Here is a 16,462-nt window from a genome sequence, read left to right as displayed (position 1 = left end):
CATTATATCATCACCATCATTTTCATCATCATTTCACAATTCAAAATTTACACTTAATTAAACCATATTTTATTCACATATCATTAACCAACTCAACCATTACTCATCACAATATCATCATTATATATTGAGTGTCATATAACCAATTACAAGTCAACATGTCAAAATTCATCAATTTAATAAGTCCCTCTATTTCCAATATTAACATAAGATAAGTTTCATGTTCACATACATTCACATCATTGCTATATGTTATCCCTATGTCCAACATCAATTAGTTCAAGCATCAATATATCTTTTCAAAAAAATAAATAAAAAAATTTATACTTATACTTAAACTTATTTAGTTAGTCAATGGTGAATAAAGATTTATCAAATGCTCAAGAGTATAGGCTATGTTAATACCTCATGTCCAGTGAAGACTCCCGCAACAACATCCATTGCAGGAGCTTGCTTCATTGATGTTAATAAAATTGTCTAAAAAGTATACATAAAGCTAAATGCATATCCAAGTTATAGTGTAAAGTTTAACAACTCTTATATTTGTACACCCATAATTCTCAAACACAAGATTAGATGACTTTACTATTTAGTAACTTTGATGACTTTAGTGTATTTAGGGGATAGATGAATAATTAAAATAAATTACTTAGACAAGATAAAATAATTGGTTAAGCGAGAAGTATGAACAAAGTCATCAACAACTTACATCATGCTCTCTATTGTTAAAAGGGTTATGGGTGTATAAAAAGAATTTTCCAAAATATAATTCATTAATTTCATATAATTTTTGATATAGAATAGTGAAAAGACCTCTGTTATGTAAAACAATGACTTCACATCAAACTCAATTGCTGGATTCCGAGGGTCCAACCTAACTTTAGGTTTCACCATAACCTGCACAACACAATAATAAAAACAGTATATCACACTCTCACCATTATTACAATTTTCTTTTCATAAACAAAATGTCATTTAAAAGAACAAAAAAAGAAAACAAAACAAAAAACACACAAACCTTTCCAATATCCTACGATTTTGATGGATTTTTGAAAGGATATTGTATGATTTTTAACTAAAAATAACAGTGAACAACAATGAAATATGTATTAGTATAGTGAAATAAAAACCATCCAACTAAATCAAGAATAAAATGCACAAATCAAACTTTTGTTTCATCAACATCGAGAGAAGAATGAGAATAAACATCAAATTCGTGGAGAAGTTCATCTTCTCCAACATCACGTGTCTCAACATTTTTTTTGCAAATAGAATCCTGTTAAGTATTTGACACAAACGTAATTAATTATAGTATCAAGAAATGCAATTAATTAATACTACACTTACTTTACTTTCACTAATTGTAATGTTTGATAAGAATAAGTTAGATCAAAAACACTACTAAATGCATGCACTAGTCCCCCAAGAATCCATCTGAAATATGATTAAAGGATACACTTAATTTCCCCCCTTTCAACAATTAGCCATTGTAAACTATAATCAGTCAGTGTGAGTCCATATCATCGTTTTACAACAAGTTTTTCAGATTAGATGCATCAAATCGACTTATTTTGTGTAAACATTTTCTATTAATTAATCTTACTTAATAACAATGAAATACAAAACTCTTGAAATAAAAAATTGCATGCATTTTTGGAAACAATGAAAATGAAAAGAGATTGTTTTTATTAATAATTTAGTTTCAGTAATTTTAATTTGAGAGGAGTGAATCTAAAGTTAAACATATCACAAATTAACAAAAAGATTAAGGTCAACTACAGAAAGCAACGATAGCAAAACACAAGACAAATGTTGATGGAACGTGAACAAACGCATTAATGTAAAGATTTATAACAGCACCATAAACTATTTAACAACCACAAGAAATAGTAAACCAAATACATTTCTCTCAAATCAAAATAAATTGCAAAGTCAAACATCAGAACATAGTTAAACTTGAAAGAAATAAATGAATAGGTGAATTCATCAACTAAATTCACAAGCAATGAACATGTAGTAAATTTTGAAAATGCAATTGAAAGTATTAACATTTTCGTAACTATCAACACAAACAAGATACAACAAGCAAATCATTTAATTATTTATAATTCACTGCAATATATAATATTTCAGAGGATTACATAACTATTCAACAAAACATATTGGTTAAATCTGGTGGTTTCTCATCAGAAAAAATTTATGTTCATATATAGCTCAATTACAATGCATAGTAAGCAATTATGAACAATAAGCAATTGTCATATATAAGCAATTTTCCAAACTTTATAACAACGGTTAACAACTTATACAAGAAACTTTTCAAACTCTATATACAAACAATTATTAACAACTTGTAATATTAATGAAACAAAACAAACAAAGTCATGACAATAGCAATAAAGAAAACAATTGTTGAAGGAAAGTGAGTGCTAGCTATATAGTTACCTCATGAGTGTGAGCAACGGTTTTTCTTGAGCTTCACTGCATTAGTTGAAGTTTTCAACGAAATCAGAAAAGATTTGAGGTGATTTAGTTAAAATGAAAAGGGATTTGAAGATTTACATGATTTTCTTTGCTTCAACCTCTGGCTACAAGCCTGGAATGAAGTTATTCTAAAGAAAAATAAAGGAAATATCCATGGAAAGAAGGGAAAGAGAATGAAATCTATTTGAGTTGAGGAAATGTTTTACCTTCTTGCTTTCTCTCTCATCAGACATGGCAATGGCTTGGTTAGAACTTAGAATAAACCTACAGATGAATAAAAATTGAAACTTGTTTCCTAAGTTGATATTTGTACTACACTAGTATACTACTAATAGTGTTAGAGACATGTGTACGGTGTTGGGTCAAATGAACTGATAATATGAACCAGTGGTGTTAACCCATAACCCATTTTGATACAAAATATATATATATATATATATATATATATATATATATATATATATATATATATATAAGTATCACATCAATATATCTTTTCAAGAAAATAAAAAAATTATACTTATAATTAAACTTATTTAGTTAGTCAATGGAGAATAAAGATTTATCAAATGCTCAAGATGATAGCCCATGTTAATACCTCATGTCCAGTGAAGACTCCCACAACAACATCCATTGCAGGAGCTTGCTTCATTGATGTTAATAAAGTTGTCTAAAAAGAATACATAAAGCTTAATGCATATCCAATTTATAGTGTAAAAATTAACGACTCTTATATTTGTATACCCATAATTCTCAAACACAAGATTAGATGACTTTACTATTTAGTAACTTTGATGACTTTTGTGTATTTAGGGGATAGATGAATGATTAAAATAAATCACTTAGACAAGATAAAATAATTGGTTAAGCGAGAAGTATGAACAAAGTCATCAAACACAATCTTGAACCATATTCAACGGCTTACATCATGCTCTCTTTTGTTAAATAGGTTATGGGTGTATGAAAAAAAATTCCAAAATATAATTCATTGATTAAATATAATTTTTGATATAGGATAGTGAAAAGACCTCTGTTATGTAAAACGATGATTTCACATCCAACTCAATTGCTGAATTCCGAGAGTCCAAACTAATCGTAGGTTTCACCATAACCTGTGCAACACATTAATAAAAACAATATATCACACTCTCAACATTATTACAATTTTTTTTTCATAAACAAAATGTCATTTAAAAGAACAGAAAAACAAAACAAAACAAAAAACACACAAACCTTTCCAATATCGTACGATTTTGATGGACTTTTGAAAGGATATTGTATGAGTTTTAACTAAAAATAACAGTGAACAACAATGAAATATGTATTAGTATAGTGAAATAAAAACCATCCAACTAAATCAAGAATAAAATGCACAAATCATACCTTCGTTTCACCAGCATCGAGAGAAGAATGAGAATAAACATCAAATTCGTGGAGAATTTCATCTTCTCCAACATCAAGTGTCTCAACATTTTTTTCGTAAACAGATTCCTAATAAGTATTTGACCAAAATGTAAGTAATTACAGTATCAAGAAATGCAATTAATTAATACTACACTTACTTCACTTTCACTAATTGTTATGTTTGATAAGAATAGGTTACAACAAAAACACTACGAAATACATGCACCAGTCCCCCAAGAATCTATCTGAGATATGATTAAAGGTTGCATTTAATTTTCCCCCTTTCAGCAATTAGTCATTCAAAACTATAATCAGTCAGTGTGAGTCCATATCAACATTTTACAACAACTTTTCCAGATGAGATGCATCAAATCGTTTTATTTTGTGTAAACATTTTCTATCAATTAATCTTGCTTAATAGCAATGAAATACAAAACTCTTGAAATGATAAATTGCATGCATTTTTGGAAAGAATGAAAATGGAAAGAGATTGTTTTCATTAATACTTTAGTTTCAGTAATTTTAATTCGAGAGCAGTGAATCAAAATTTAAACATATTAGAAATTAACAAAAAGATTAAGCTCAACTACAGAAAGCAATGTCATCAAAACACAAGACAAATGTTGATGGAACGTGATTGCTAGCTACGTAGTTACTTCATGCGACTGATGTCTACGCTCAGACGGTGGCGAACTAGAAGAAGGAGTTGTCGATGGAGCAGTAACATGAGTGGTAGGATTGACATTTTATCTGACGTCATCTGTCAATAAAATAAAACAAAGCAACATAAAACTGGTGCTTAACTAACATTTAACCATATAACTAAAATAGATCTTCACTAAAAAAAAAATTAAAATGAAGTAAATGCTACCAAAAGTAGAGCAGCAACTAGATTAAAACCTAACAAGGAGAACCCAATAAAACACACAACCCAGTCTCCCAATCATATCTTAAGTAGTCCAAGTAATTGAAAACTATTTTGTTTTAGCTTCTACTAATAACTTTGATACATACAGTCTAAATCATAGAGCAAAAATTCAAAGGCTGACCAAAATTCTGCTTAGATTCAAATCAAATACAGATGTTTATGGTAACAAAATACAATGCTTAAAATAGTTAGTACCTTAAAGATCAACAGAACAAACAACTACAACACAAACACTCATAAAATTTGACTTTTACAAACCATGATGTCCCCCCATTTTCAACTCCACCATATTTTCAAGACATCCCCATTTCATAAACTTATAGGAAAAAATCAATCCAGGAAATTATCTTTAAACTACATGAGAAAATAAAGAACACATCATCACTGGAATTTTAGCAGTTTGATAAAAAAAAATGCTTGAAATTAAACGAAGAGTGGATAAGCCCTTCACTTGTTAACAAACACATCGATGTAAAGAATTATAACAACACCAGAAACTATTTAACGACCACAAGAAATAGTAAACCAAATACATTTCCCTCAAATCAAAAGAAATTGTAAAGTCAAACATCAGAACAGAGTTAAACTTGAAGAAATAAATGAATAGGTAAATTCATCAACTAAATTCACAAGCAATGAGCATGTAGTAAATTTTGAAAATGCAATTGAAAGTATTAACATTTTCCTAACTATCAACACAAACAAGCAAATCATTTGATTATTTATAATTCACTGCAGTATACTAATATTTCAGAAGATTACATAACTATTCAACAAAAATATATTGGTTAGATCTGGTGGTTTCTCATCAGCAAAAATTTATGTTCATAGCTAAATCACAATGCATAGTAAGCAATTATGAGCAATATGCAATTGTCATTTTCCAAATTCTATAAAATGGTTAACAACTTATAAAAGCAATTTTCCAAACTCTATATACAAGCAATTGTCATACGCAAGTAATTTTCCAAACTCTATATACAAACAATTATTAGCAACTTTTAATATTAATGAAACAAAACAAACAAAGTCATGGCAGTAGCAAAAAAGAAAACAAATGTTGAAGGAAAGTGAGTGCTAGCTATATAGTTACCTTATGAGTTTGAGCAACAGTCTTTTCTTGAGTTTCACTGCATTAGTTGAAGTTTTCAAAGAAATCAGAAAAGATTTTAAGTGATTTAGTTAAAATGAAAAGGGATTTGAAGATTTACATGATTTTCTTTGCTTCAAACTCTGGATCCATGCCTGGAATGAACTTATTCTAAAGAAAAATAAAGAAAATATCAAAGGAAAGAAGGAAAAGATAATGAAATCTATTTGAGTTGAGGAAATATTTTACCTTCTTACTTTCGTGAGCCATGGCTATGACTTAGTTTGAACTTAGAACAAACCCACAAATAAATAAAAATTGAAACTTGTTTCCCAAGTTGATATTTGTACTACACTAGTATACTACAAATAGTGTTAGAGACATATGTACGGTGATGGGTCAAATGAACTGATAATATGAACCGGTGGTGCTAGCTCATGGCCCATATTTTCATTTATACTAGTACATACTACATTAAAAATTTATAAATATATAAACTCATAGCTGGTAAACTAGTTTATACCTTTTTTTTTTGAGCAAAGGAAAAGTTAATGCATTTCATTCATAATCAGAGAATACAAAGTAAGTGGTACATGATAGAAAATATGGGGGCTAGTGTGGGAATAGGATGCTCTAGCTATATTGTGAGCGACCCTATTTGCTTGCCTCCGAACATTCGACACTACAAAGTCGGAATTACTAAACAATAAATCTCTACATTGTGATACAATGTTGCCAAACTCGTTAAGGTAAACAGATGAAGAGTTGATGGCATCGGCGAGAATCTTATTGTCCGTTTCAAACATGACATCATGATAGCCAGCTGCAATTGCCGTGTGTAATGCCTCAAGCATAGCAACAGCTTCAGCTTCTAGGACAGAACCAAAGGATTGCAGAAGAGCTGATTTCCCCATTAACAATTGCCCCCTAGAGTTTCGAAAACACATTCCAAAACCTGTCATAGTGTTATGGCTGAAAGTTGCGGCATCGATGTTACACTTTAGGACGCCTTCTGGAGGCTTCTCCCAAGAGATTATGTGATCCTGATTTTGAGGTTGAGGTCTAGCTCCTTGCATACATCGCCATTCATGAAGTGTATCCTTCGCTCTAGAAACAGTCGAAGTAGTAGTAGTGTCTATAGAATCCCACAACTTTATGTTACGACTCTTCCACAAACTCCAAAGTAACATTGCGGCTGCATGTTGTTGATAGGAGGATAACCTGTCAAGAAAATCAAACAACATAGTAGTGAAATCATTAGCCCGGTGCAGCAGCTCGCGAATGTGGCCTCCCAAATTAATACGATCCCAACAGTCCATAGCTTTGGTGCACACAAAGAATAGGTGCATATGTAGATAAACCAACTTATTGATTTTTTAGTGTTTAATAAAATTATTGAAGTAGTTTATAATTATATCAATTTATTTGGTAAAAAATACTAAATAATTCATAAACTTATGAATTTATAGGAGATAACTGATAGACTAGTTTATAGTTGATAGCCGATAAACTAATTTATTGAATTTATAGGGAATAACTAATTTATAAGACATAAGTTATAAACTCAAACACGTGTATTACCAAACAAACCCTTATTCTTAAATATTCATTATTGAGTATTGGTTTATCTCATCTAATAATATATTTTTTGACACAGGTTTTTAATCTAGTATGAGCCATACGTGTGTTTGAGTTTCGTTAACTTTTGTCACTACGTCGAAAAATAAAAAAAATAAAAAAATAATTATTAGATATTTATGTTCGAAGTAGCTGTCAAAACACCTCAGTAATACCTACACTTTTTTTTGGTGGTGGACCCCAGACCTTGCATATAATTATGCATTGTCCCAACCAACTGAGCTTAGCTCACGAGGACGTAATACCTAAACTAAAGTGGTTGACATGGTGGACAAGAGTTTACTTTTCATATATACAATAATAATTACTATTATTATTTGCAATTATATAGGTGTCAGAACATCTCAAGAATTCCTTCCTTAAAAAAATAAAATAAAATAACATCTCAACAATTCCTAAACAATTGGCTGACATGGTGGATAAGAGTTTACTTATAAATAATTAATAATTAAATTAAAACATGACACGATGATGGGATTAATAAATACTCCTAAATTATAAAGACTTATAGAGACTTCAGAAATTGGATACTCCAAGTCTCTAACAAGTGCCTAAATTAATGCTTAGAAAAAAAGTAATCAAATACACTACTGATCAATTTGCACCAAAATCATTCTATATTTAATTTTATTTTTTTGACAAATTCTATATTTAATTTTTAAACACGTTACTGATCAATTTGCCGTTATTTATTGTTAAACTAAGTACTACCTTGTCTTTGATTTCCAATATAAATACAGTGATATAACGGTCCTAAGAACGTACAATTGCTCCATATACACAAGCTTTTTTATTTTTAATTTGATCTTCTAGTGTCCAGTATGTGAGTTATTCTTCTCTCTATACATTCTTTTGCTAAACAGAATAAAAATTTCAATTTTTTCTCTGCATGATACATTTAAGACACGAGAGATTTCCTGTAATTTCAATATTGATCTTTTACGTACCTAACTTAATTTCTTGTTATTTTCAATTTTTTCTATATATAAATAAATGAGATCATCTATATTCAACCTAGAAAAAAATATCAATATGCTAAATATTAAGCTTCGTGGTATCCATGATTCAAACAATGACTTGATCGATGCATGTTCAACAAAAATAAGAAAAGGCGAGTAAACACACGTGCGTCCAGTTTTCATTCATTCTTAGAGTTTTAGGCTAGTTTTGAATATTAATCTATCATTGACAACTTACTAGAATTTGCCCGAAAATGAAGGAATATATTTTTTTTTTTAATTCTCCGGTTTCTAAGGATATGACTCTAGTAATCTGGAGTTTGATTAGCATTATTGTTAGCATAATATTTTTTATTTTTGTTTCATGCGGAGCATATAGTTATTGTTAAGTAAATTTACGAAGTGGTAATTACACTAACGTGCTTCATATATTTTTTTATAAAGGTTGTGCTTTAGAAGTTCAGGAAGAAACAAACGAGAGTGTTAGAATCAGCAGTACGTGCTTCGTCTCCATCTCTTCAAGTTTTGTGAGTCAAATCCAGATTTTTTTTAAGCAAGGTAATCCACAGATGTTTTAATGAGTTCTTGAAAAGTTCTCCTATTCTTCTGTCATTGTTTTGATTTTTTTTTTTAAATCACTATACTCTTTTAAGAAATTGTAATTTAAACTTATTTATTTACTAAAAAGCTAATCCATAGAAATGAAAGGCTAGAAATTACATTTTCAAATATATACTCTTTTTTTTTTTAATAACAAGTTGAAATATCCCACCTCTCCCCCCCAAAAAAAGAAGTTGAAATATACTCTGAATGCAAAAACTAATTATACATACATATCTCTCATAATTGTTAGAGTAAACTATATAAAGTTTTTTATTTTTATTTTGATATATATATTTTTTTGGTACAATATATTTTGATATATATATATATATATATATCAGGGTTTTGAGAATGTTTCTATTTCTCTTCTACCTTTGGGGCTCGACCAATATCTAGGTTTGCGAGTTCGTATCTAGGTTCACGAAGAAAAATATGGATTCACGAATTTGAAGATGTTGAATCTGGGTTCACAAATATTGATGAATGAGGCTGAAAAGATTTTAAATCTGGGTGATTGTTGCAACAATCTTGATAACAAAAAAAAAAAAAAAGGAATAGGGAAAAAGAGATGTATTCATCAGTAAAAATAGAAAAAAATAGGAATAGGGAAATGAGTTTATGAGAATTGATATAATAAGGTGAGGTATATATGTGACTTTTTAATCTCAACCATTTATTTTTGATCTAATGGTTGATGATCATTCTCATATAAGATAGTCATTCTCATAGTATATATATATATATATATATATATATATATATATATATATATATATATATATATATATATATATATATATATGAGTTAGGATCCGTTGACACCTGGTGTCAGCGGATTCGTTGACACCAAATCTCAACCGTTTATTTTTTTAATCCAAAGACCCGCCATTGTTTGTTAAATTTACTTCCGTGGGCTTTCTTCCCTTGATTCCTCCCTTCCCTTGTTGGGAAAACTTGTTTCTGCTTCCCTTGTTAACGCATCTAACCCCTGTGAAAGTATGTGTGTTGCCGTACTCTTAGATCTCAATTACTCAATCACCTCTACACATATCAAGCTAATCTAATTCTTTATTTTTTTTCTTAATACTGGGATTTGATATCAATTCAATTTGAAGGGTTTTCCATTCTACCAAAACTATAAAATTCATTTTGTTGATATCCAATCATTTGAAACGATAAAACCCTAGGATTATTTTAATTCATATTCAATCATTTTTTTTGAAGGAAATTCATATTCAATCATGGTTAAACACCTAAAATTAAAAGCAAACTCATCTAACAATCTCCTAGTTTCACCATTATCCTCTCCAATTGTAATTGTTATCATAAGCTTGGCATAAATTTCCTTCATGTGCTGCAATAGATACGAGGAGTTAAATAAGAGGGAAAGGAGTTACAAACAAGAATAATAATATTCATAGGAGTGGGGGAAGAGAAAAACAATTTTCCCAGAAGAGAATAACGAGTATGAATACTCCATGTTTTCAGTTTGAGTTTTTCAATCACTAAAAGCAATAATTGTGTGGGAGCAGAGAAATGATACACAAGAAAAGGAAACACGGGTTAATTATAGGCCTTTGGATTAAAAGAACTGACGGATGTGCTTTGGTGTCAACGAATCCGTTGACACCTGGTGTCAACGGATCCTAACTCATATATAGTCAAGATCCGTTGACACCAGGTGTAAGTCAAAATCATTACACCAAATATGTATCGTCCGATCCATTCAATCATACGGTCCATAGGTAACATACACCAAAAACAAATAAACACGCATGTAACTAAATCTGTTTACTCTCTCCAATTTTGGCACTCTCGCCGCACTGTCAACGTGATCAGATTTTTTTTTTTCTTTCTTGAAGGAACGTGATCAGATGTTTTCTTTCCTTCACTTGAGACAGCTTTATACTATTGACCTAGTTGCAAATTAGATCCATAACCTTATTATTCAAATTTTTTAATTGACGGAACATTGCTTTTTCCATTGCTTATAGTTTTAATATTCCATAACCTTAACCAATCACTCATGTGCATCTATATGTTTTGATTACCACCATCGGAATCGCGATCATCTTATGCACTTCGACTTTGATGTATTACACAAAAATAAAATCTATTTACTTTTATACTTTGTACAAAAATATAATAAACCTAATTGAAAGAGGGGAGAGTACAGGTGTTATGCTTCAAGCTTTGGATTAACGATGACTTAGATTCAAAGTAGTGGTGGGATTGATTGGATTTGGATTTGAATCATTATGCTTGTTTCCAGATGTTTCAAAACAGGCCTAGATTCATCCCACTGGAAAAGGAAAGAAAGATATAATGTGATTGTCTTACCGAAATTTATTTTGGACTATTGTTAGCCATTAGATCAACTTAATCCAATGGTCTGAATTTGGTGTAAGTTTTTTTACACCTAGTGTCAGCGGATCCAAAAACACACACATACACACACACACACACACACATATATATATATATAAGGGTTTGTTAACTTGGACCAATTTAATCAATTTAACTTGACTTTTTCAGATAAATTACTCGTTGGGCTTAACATCGGTTGCTATCGGACAAGGTAATTCATATGATTTTTTTTTTTTTTTTTAATTCTAAAGAGAAGGTAAATCTCACACACAACACAATAAATGTTAAGAAGTTGAGAAATGTGGATTCAAATGTCTCTACAATCTTTATCTTTATTTTCTTTGAGGGGATCTACAATCTCTATCTTTTGTGTGTGTCATGATATATATTGGATGCAACTCATAATTCTAAACTTTTTTTTTTTTTGAGAGAACATAATTCTAAACTTGTTGAATGATTTAGACAGAAACCATTTTAATGAAAGAGAGCCAAAGACCAATTTAAATTTTAATAGACAGAGTACATAAATATACATATATACATGTGATCAACTTAAAATTAACGGTTGTGTGTTTAGATATTTATCTCACTTATTAAACCCAAGTTACCCAACCCTACATACACCTAGTGTAAGAAAAATTTCTATAAATTAGATATATTTGAAATCATCGTTACTTACGTATTGGAAAGACGGACAAAATATGTTCGTCTATCCTCTTTTTTATTGCGCTTTCTTTTAAATATATTTTATGTTTATTTTAAATATATTTTATTGTACGTACCCGTCTTTCCGTTCTTTTTATCGCGCTAACGTTTGAAAATTATGAACAGCGTTTTTTCATGAAATTTTGAATTTGATTAAAACTAAAAAAAATATAAATGTTTGTTGCTGTCAAGTTATAAAAAATCAAACTAACCATGATTATTTATTTCAACGACACCGACAATAATACAATATAACAAAAAAAATATAATCTAAATTCTTTTTATAATGACACCAACAATTTTATTATAAAAAAAGTTGTTTAAGGGTATAATTGGAATGATGAAAAAGTAAGTATAAATATACTAATCTAGTTTGTTACACTTTTTAAATGATAAAGGAAAAAAAAACAAAAAATATATATTCATATCGTGTCTGTTACATTTGTTTTAATATTTAAATTTATTCTTATCTTTTTTTTTTTTTTGACGGTAAACACATAATTTCATTGATTGAAACAAAGAGCACTACAAATGATTAGAACACAATGTGTGAAGACATTCCTCATCAACACATTAAAGGTAGCACACATAGCTAAATAAGCTAATGCTTGGACAACATTACAATTTGAGAGTACATAAATCAAGAGTGGTTTAGCAAACCAATATCTAAAACCTATCACCCAAACCAATTTCTTCCGCAAGTGATCATTGACAAAGGAGAAGAGAAGATCCACAGTCTTTTTATCTATCCCGTTAAAGATCATTTCTTTGACTTTTGCAAGCACATATCGACTATATGTGGTCTCGAAATTAGTCAAACACAAATTTGGAATCCATTTGTTTGGTTGAGAAGAGATAGAGATTGTTGACAGCCACCTTCAAATCTGCACACATAACTCTAGTCCAAAAAGTCCAGCATCCTTGAGGCATTTTAACAAACAGCTTTTGTGCAACCATAACAAAACAGAAACATAAACAAAAATAGCAATACATAACACAAGAACAACACAGAAAGACACAATCAAACATAACAACAGTGAAGCTAAAGCAAGAAACGGTAAAAGACACCAACCCACAACAAAACCACGGTGGTTTTAGTGGTGGCCGGATCGAACTCGGATCTGGTGAAGTTTGAGCCGTCAGAGAGATGTGGTTTGGAGGGGGGGGCTTTGGTGGGGGTCTCTCTCCTTGAGAGAGATCTTTGACAGCAGTGGATGGAAGCTTGATGGGTTGTTTTGTGGTTTGGACACTCTTCCAACCCTCCATGGAAGAACACATCGGAATCAAGGATCAAAGGAAAAAGGAAAGGGATACTAGGAGTACCTAGGAATATACTCCCAAGTAGGGAGGGTGGACCAGGAAGTGCTGGGGAACAACCACCACTTAGATGAATAGGAAAACCCTAAACAGAGCTCGGGAGGAGAGTTAGAGAGAAGTGAGAGCTTCTCTCTCTAAAATGTTCCCTTGACTCGGCCTTTTTTAATTTTTTCTTATCTATTTGTTACATGTGTTATTTGTATTGAAAATTGAGGGTATTTTTTAAAAGAAAAATCCAACCCAAAAGTGTTGAAAGAGGTAGTTTTCTTTATATATGTAATCAACATATATAAAGAAGTATATATTAAACTGTTTTATTATATCAATAATAATCAACATAAATTTTGTGTTGCAGGAAGATTTCGAGAGATATAAAGTTGTAACTTACATACTACTTAACCATTGGATCATGACTCATACGCTTATGGATAAAAGGGTTTCCCAACTAAAAGAGGCACAACTAAAGTTTGAGCAAAATAGTCAAATTTTAATTCCTAAGATTCAAAGGGTTCCGAAGTTTTTGCGACAAAATGAAAGATTTTATAAGTATTGCTCACCAAAGATTATATCATTTGGTCCCATCCATCACAATGGAGAATGTCTTAAAGAAGGAGAGCAGTACAAACTTCTATGGACATCTACATTTCTTGAGGAATATGGCAAAGAAATCAATCAAGATGGTAACCAAGCATGCAAACTTTTGCTTAACAAGATTGAAGATAATATTGAAGAATTGAAGAACATGTTCACTGAAGATGCAATTGAAGGATTAGATGACAACGATCTTGCTTGGATATTGTTTGTGGATGGATGTTCCTTGCTACATTTCATGGGAAATGTCGATGACCAATATCCCGAAGGGCTAAATCTTAAGTTTGACCAATTGATGTATATATGGAGAGATGTTTCGTTGTTAGAGAACCAACTTCCATACCAAATGCTTGAGATTATATGCAATGAAAGAGGCATTGATTTGAACTTTTTAGTTAACAATTATCAGGGTATGGGTGCATGCAAACGTTATGGAATGACAATGATTCCATTGAAAAATCCTAAACCATTTCATATACTAGATTCTTCGCGCTTGATGTACTTAACGTCCGATTTGGGAATCGACGTTGAAGAACAAGGTCACATGGAAACACAATCAGAAGGAAATGAACCCAATCAAACCGGGAAAAGTACAACCTTAAACCAAGAGGATGATGATGATGAAGAAGTTCTTAGTTGTAATTGGAATACTTATAAAAGCATAAGGGATCTAAAAATAGTAGGAATTCGAGTGAAACCAAATAAGACAGATGCATGGACATGGAGTAACGTTTCTTTCAAGTCTAAGTGGTTGAGTGGAGAACTAAGACTTCCTATTTTTTTGTTCAATGATGTCACACCTTATTTTTTTCGAAACTTAATAGCATATGAGATGTGTCCTGATGTTCGCTACAACTATGAATGTTGCTCGTTCTTTACCTTCATGGATTCATTGGTTGACAATGCCGAGGATGTGAAGGAGCTTAGATCAGCTGGTGTATTTCAAAACTTGCTTGGAAGTGACGAAGAATTGGCAAAGCTCTTCAATGATTTGGGTGATGATTTGCCAACAAAAATGTATTGCAACAATTCCTACACAGATGCGGTGGCTTATAGCAGGAAATATCTTCTCATCAAGGTTCAAATTGAAAAACATTATACAAACAAATGGAAGACATGGTTGGCCCAAGCTTACAATACTCATTTCAATACACCATGGGCTATGATTGCCTTCTTAGCTGCAATGCTAGCATTGGTTCTTACTTTTATCCAAACTTGGTGTGCTATCTATCCTAAGTAAAACATCAAGATTCTAATGAAATAGATATGTGTGATTAAAATGTCTAGCATTGTGATCCAAGTTTCTTAATTTCATTAAATTAGAGTGCAAAAAAACTATTTCCCATTGGTCTTTTCTTGGAAAATATAGGGGTTTCTACAACCTTGCATGCTGAGTTAATTGCTGCAAAACATGCTATTGAGATTGCTCATGTAGGGGTTGGATAAATATTTGGATTGAAAGCAACTCTCTCAAATTTTAGCTACTCCCTTCTATGGTCCCTTGGCACCTTTAAAACAAATGGCGAATTGTTTGAAGCTTGTCCGAGATTTTAGTTTTAGATTTAATTTCTCACATCTTAATTTAGTGAAGGTAATCTTTGTGCTGATAAGTTAGCTAACGTTGGATTTCAAGTTGATGGGTTTATTTGGTGTGATGTCATGCCAAATTGTATTAAGAAAGACATTTTCTGTAACATATTTGGTCTTTCAAATTTCGTTTCCATTAGTAGATCTATTCTTTTGGTCTTTCAACTAAAAAAGTGATTAATAATAATGTTAGACTGTCAATTTAAATTTTCATGCTTATAGCATTTTACAAGAGCCCATCTTTTTTACTTACACTGCAAGGATGAATGTAGTTTCATGCAGACAACATCTAGATATATGGACCCGCTAGAAATTCCGGCAGGCATGCCGCCGGACAAGATTAGTAGAAAAAAAATAATATCAGACTATACCAACAACCATATTCTCTTATTGGCACTCATATAAACCCTCAAATAAAGGAGAAAAAAAAAATTCGTCTTTAAGCTTCCTCGTGTAAAATGAACATTGGTTCTCTTTCATCTCAATTAGTTGCTTAATATCACCATGAGTTGTTGAACTTATATAGCGACAGAAAAATAAGTCGTCTTACTTATAGCGACAGAAAAATAAGTCGTCTTACTTATATATTGCTCGATATTTTTTATTTATTATTAATTGTGAGAATTGGGATTTCTAACTCACATTTAACATATTAACAAGATATAGATAAGTTTTGCTTGATCACAAGCATTTGAGCACATAATTTGAACACAGACAAGCATATGATTTAACCACATTTGTTTGAGATGAACACATACATATTTTAAGGTCAAAAAAAGAATACCACCA

At 30.9% G+C, this 16,462-nt stretch overlaps 1 protein-coding gene across 1 annotated transcript; it reads left to right on the top strand.

Annotated features, from left to right (window-relative positions):
• The first annotated feature begins 8,305 nt into the window (after positions 1-8,305).
• Positions 8,306-15,806, top strand: LOC146898218 (UPF0481 protein At3g47200-like). Its single transcript, XM_085738533.1, has 4 exons — positions 8,306-8,367; positions 8,948-9,061; positions 11,642-11,684; positions 13,851-15,806. Exon 4 carries the CDS (start codon positions 13,905-13,907, stop codon positions 15,324-15,326), a length of 1,422 nt encoding a protein of 473 aa, XP_085594659.1. The 5' UTR covers positions 8,306-8,367; positions 8,948-9,061; positions 11,642-11,684; positions 13,851-13,904; the 3' UTR covers positions 15,327-15,806.
• The last annotated feature ends 656 nt before the right edge of the window (positions 15,807-16,462 follow it).

Source organism: Medicago sativa, chromosome 8 (genome assembly GCF_051527215.1).
Source record: "Medicago sativa cultivar Bolivia chromosome 8, Bolivia_mono, whole genome shotgun sequence".
In the NCBI taxonomy this organism is placed as follows: domain Eukaryota; kingdom Viridiplantae; phylum Streptophyta; class Magnoliopsida; order Fabales; family Fabaceae; genus Medicago; species Medicago sativa.
This window is presented reverse-complemented; position numbering and strand designations above follow the sequence as displayed.

Bases quoted from the DNA above. Each gene is read 5' to 3' on its own strand.
- LOC146898218 (XM_085738533.1), top strand. From the start codon at position 13,905: ATGACTCATACGCTTATGGATAAAAGGGTTTCCCAACTAAAAGAGGCA.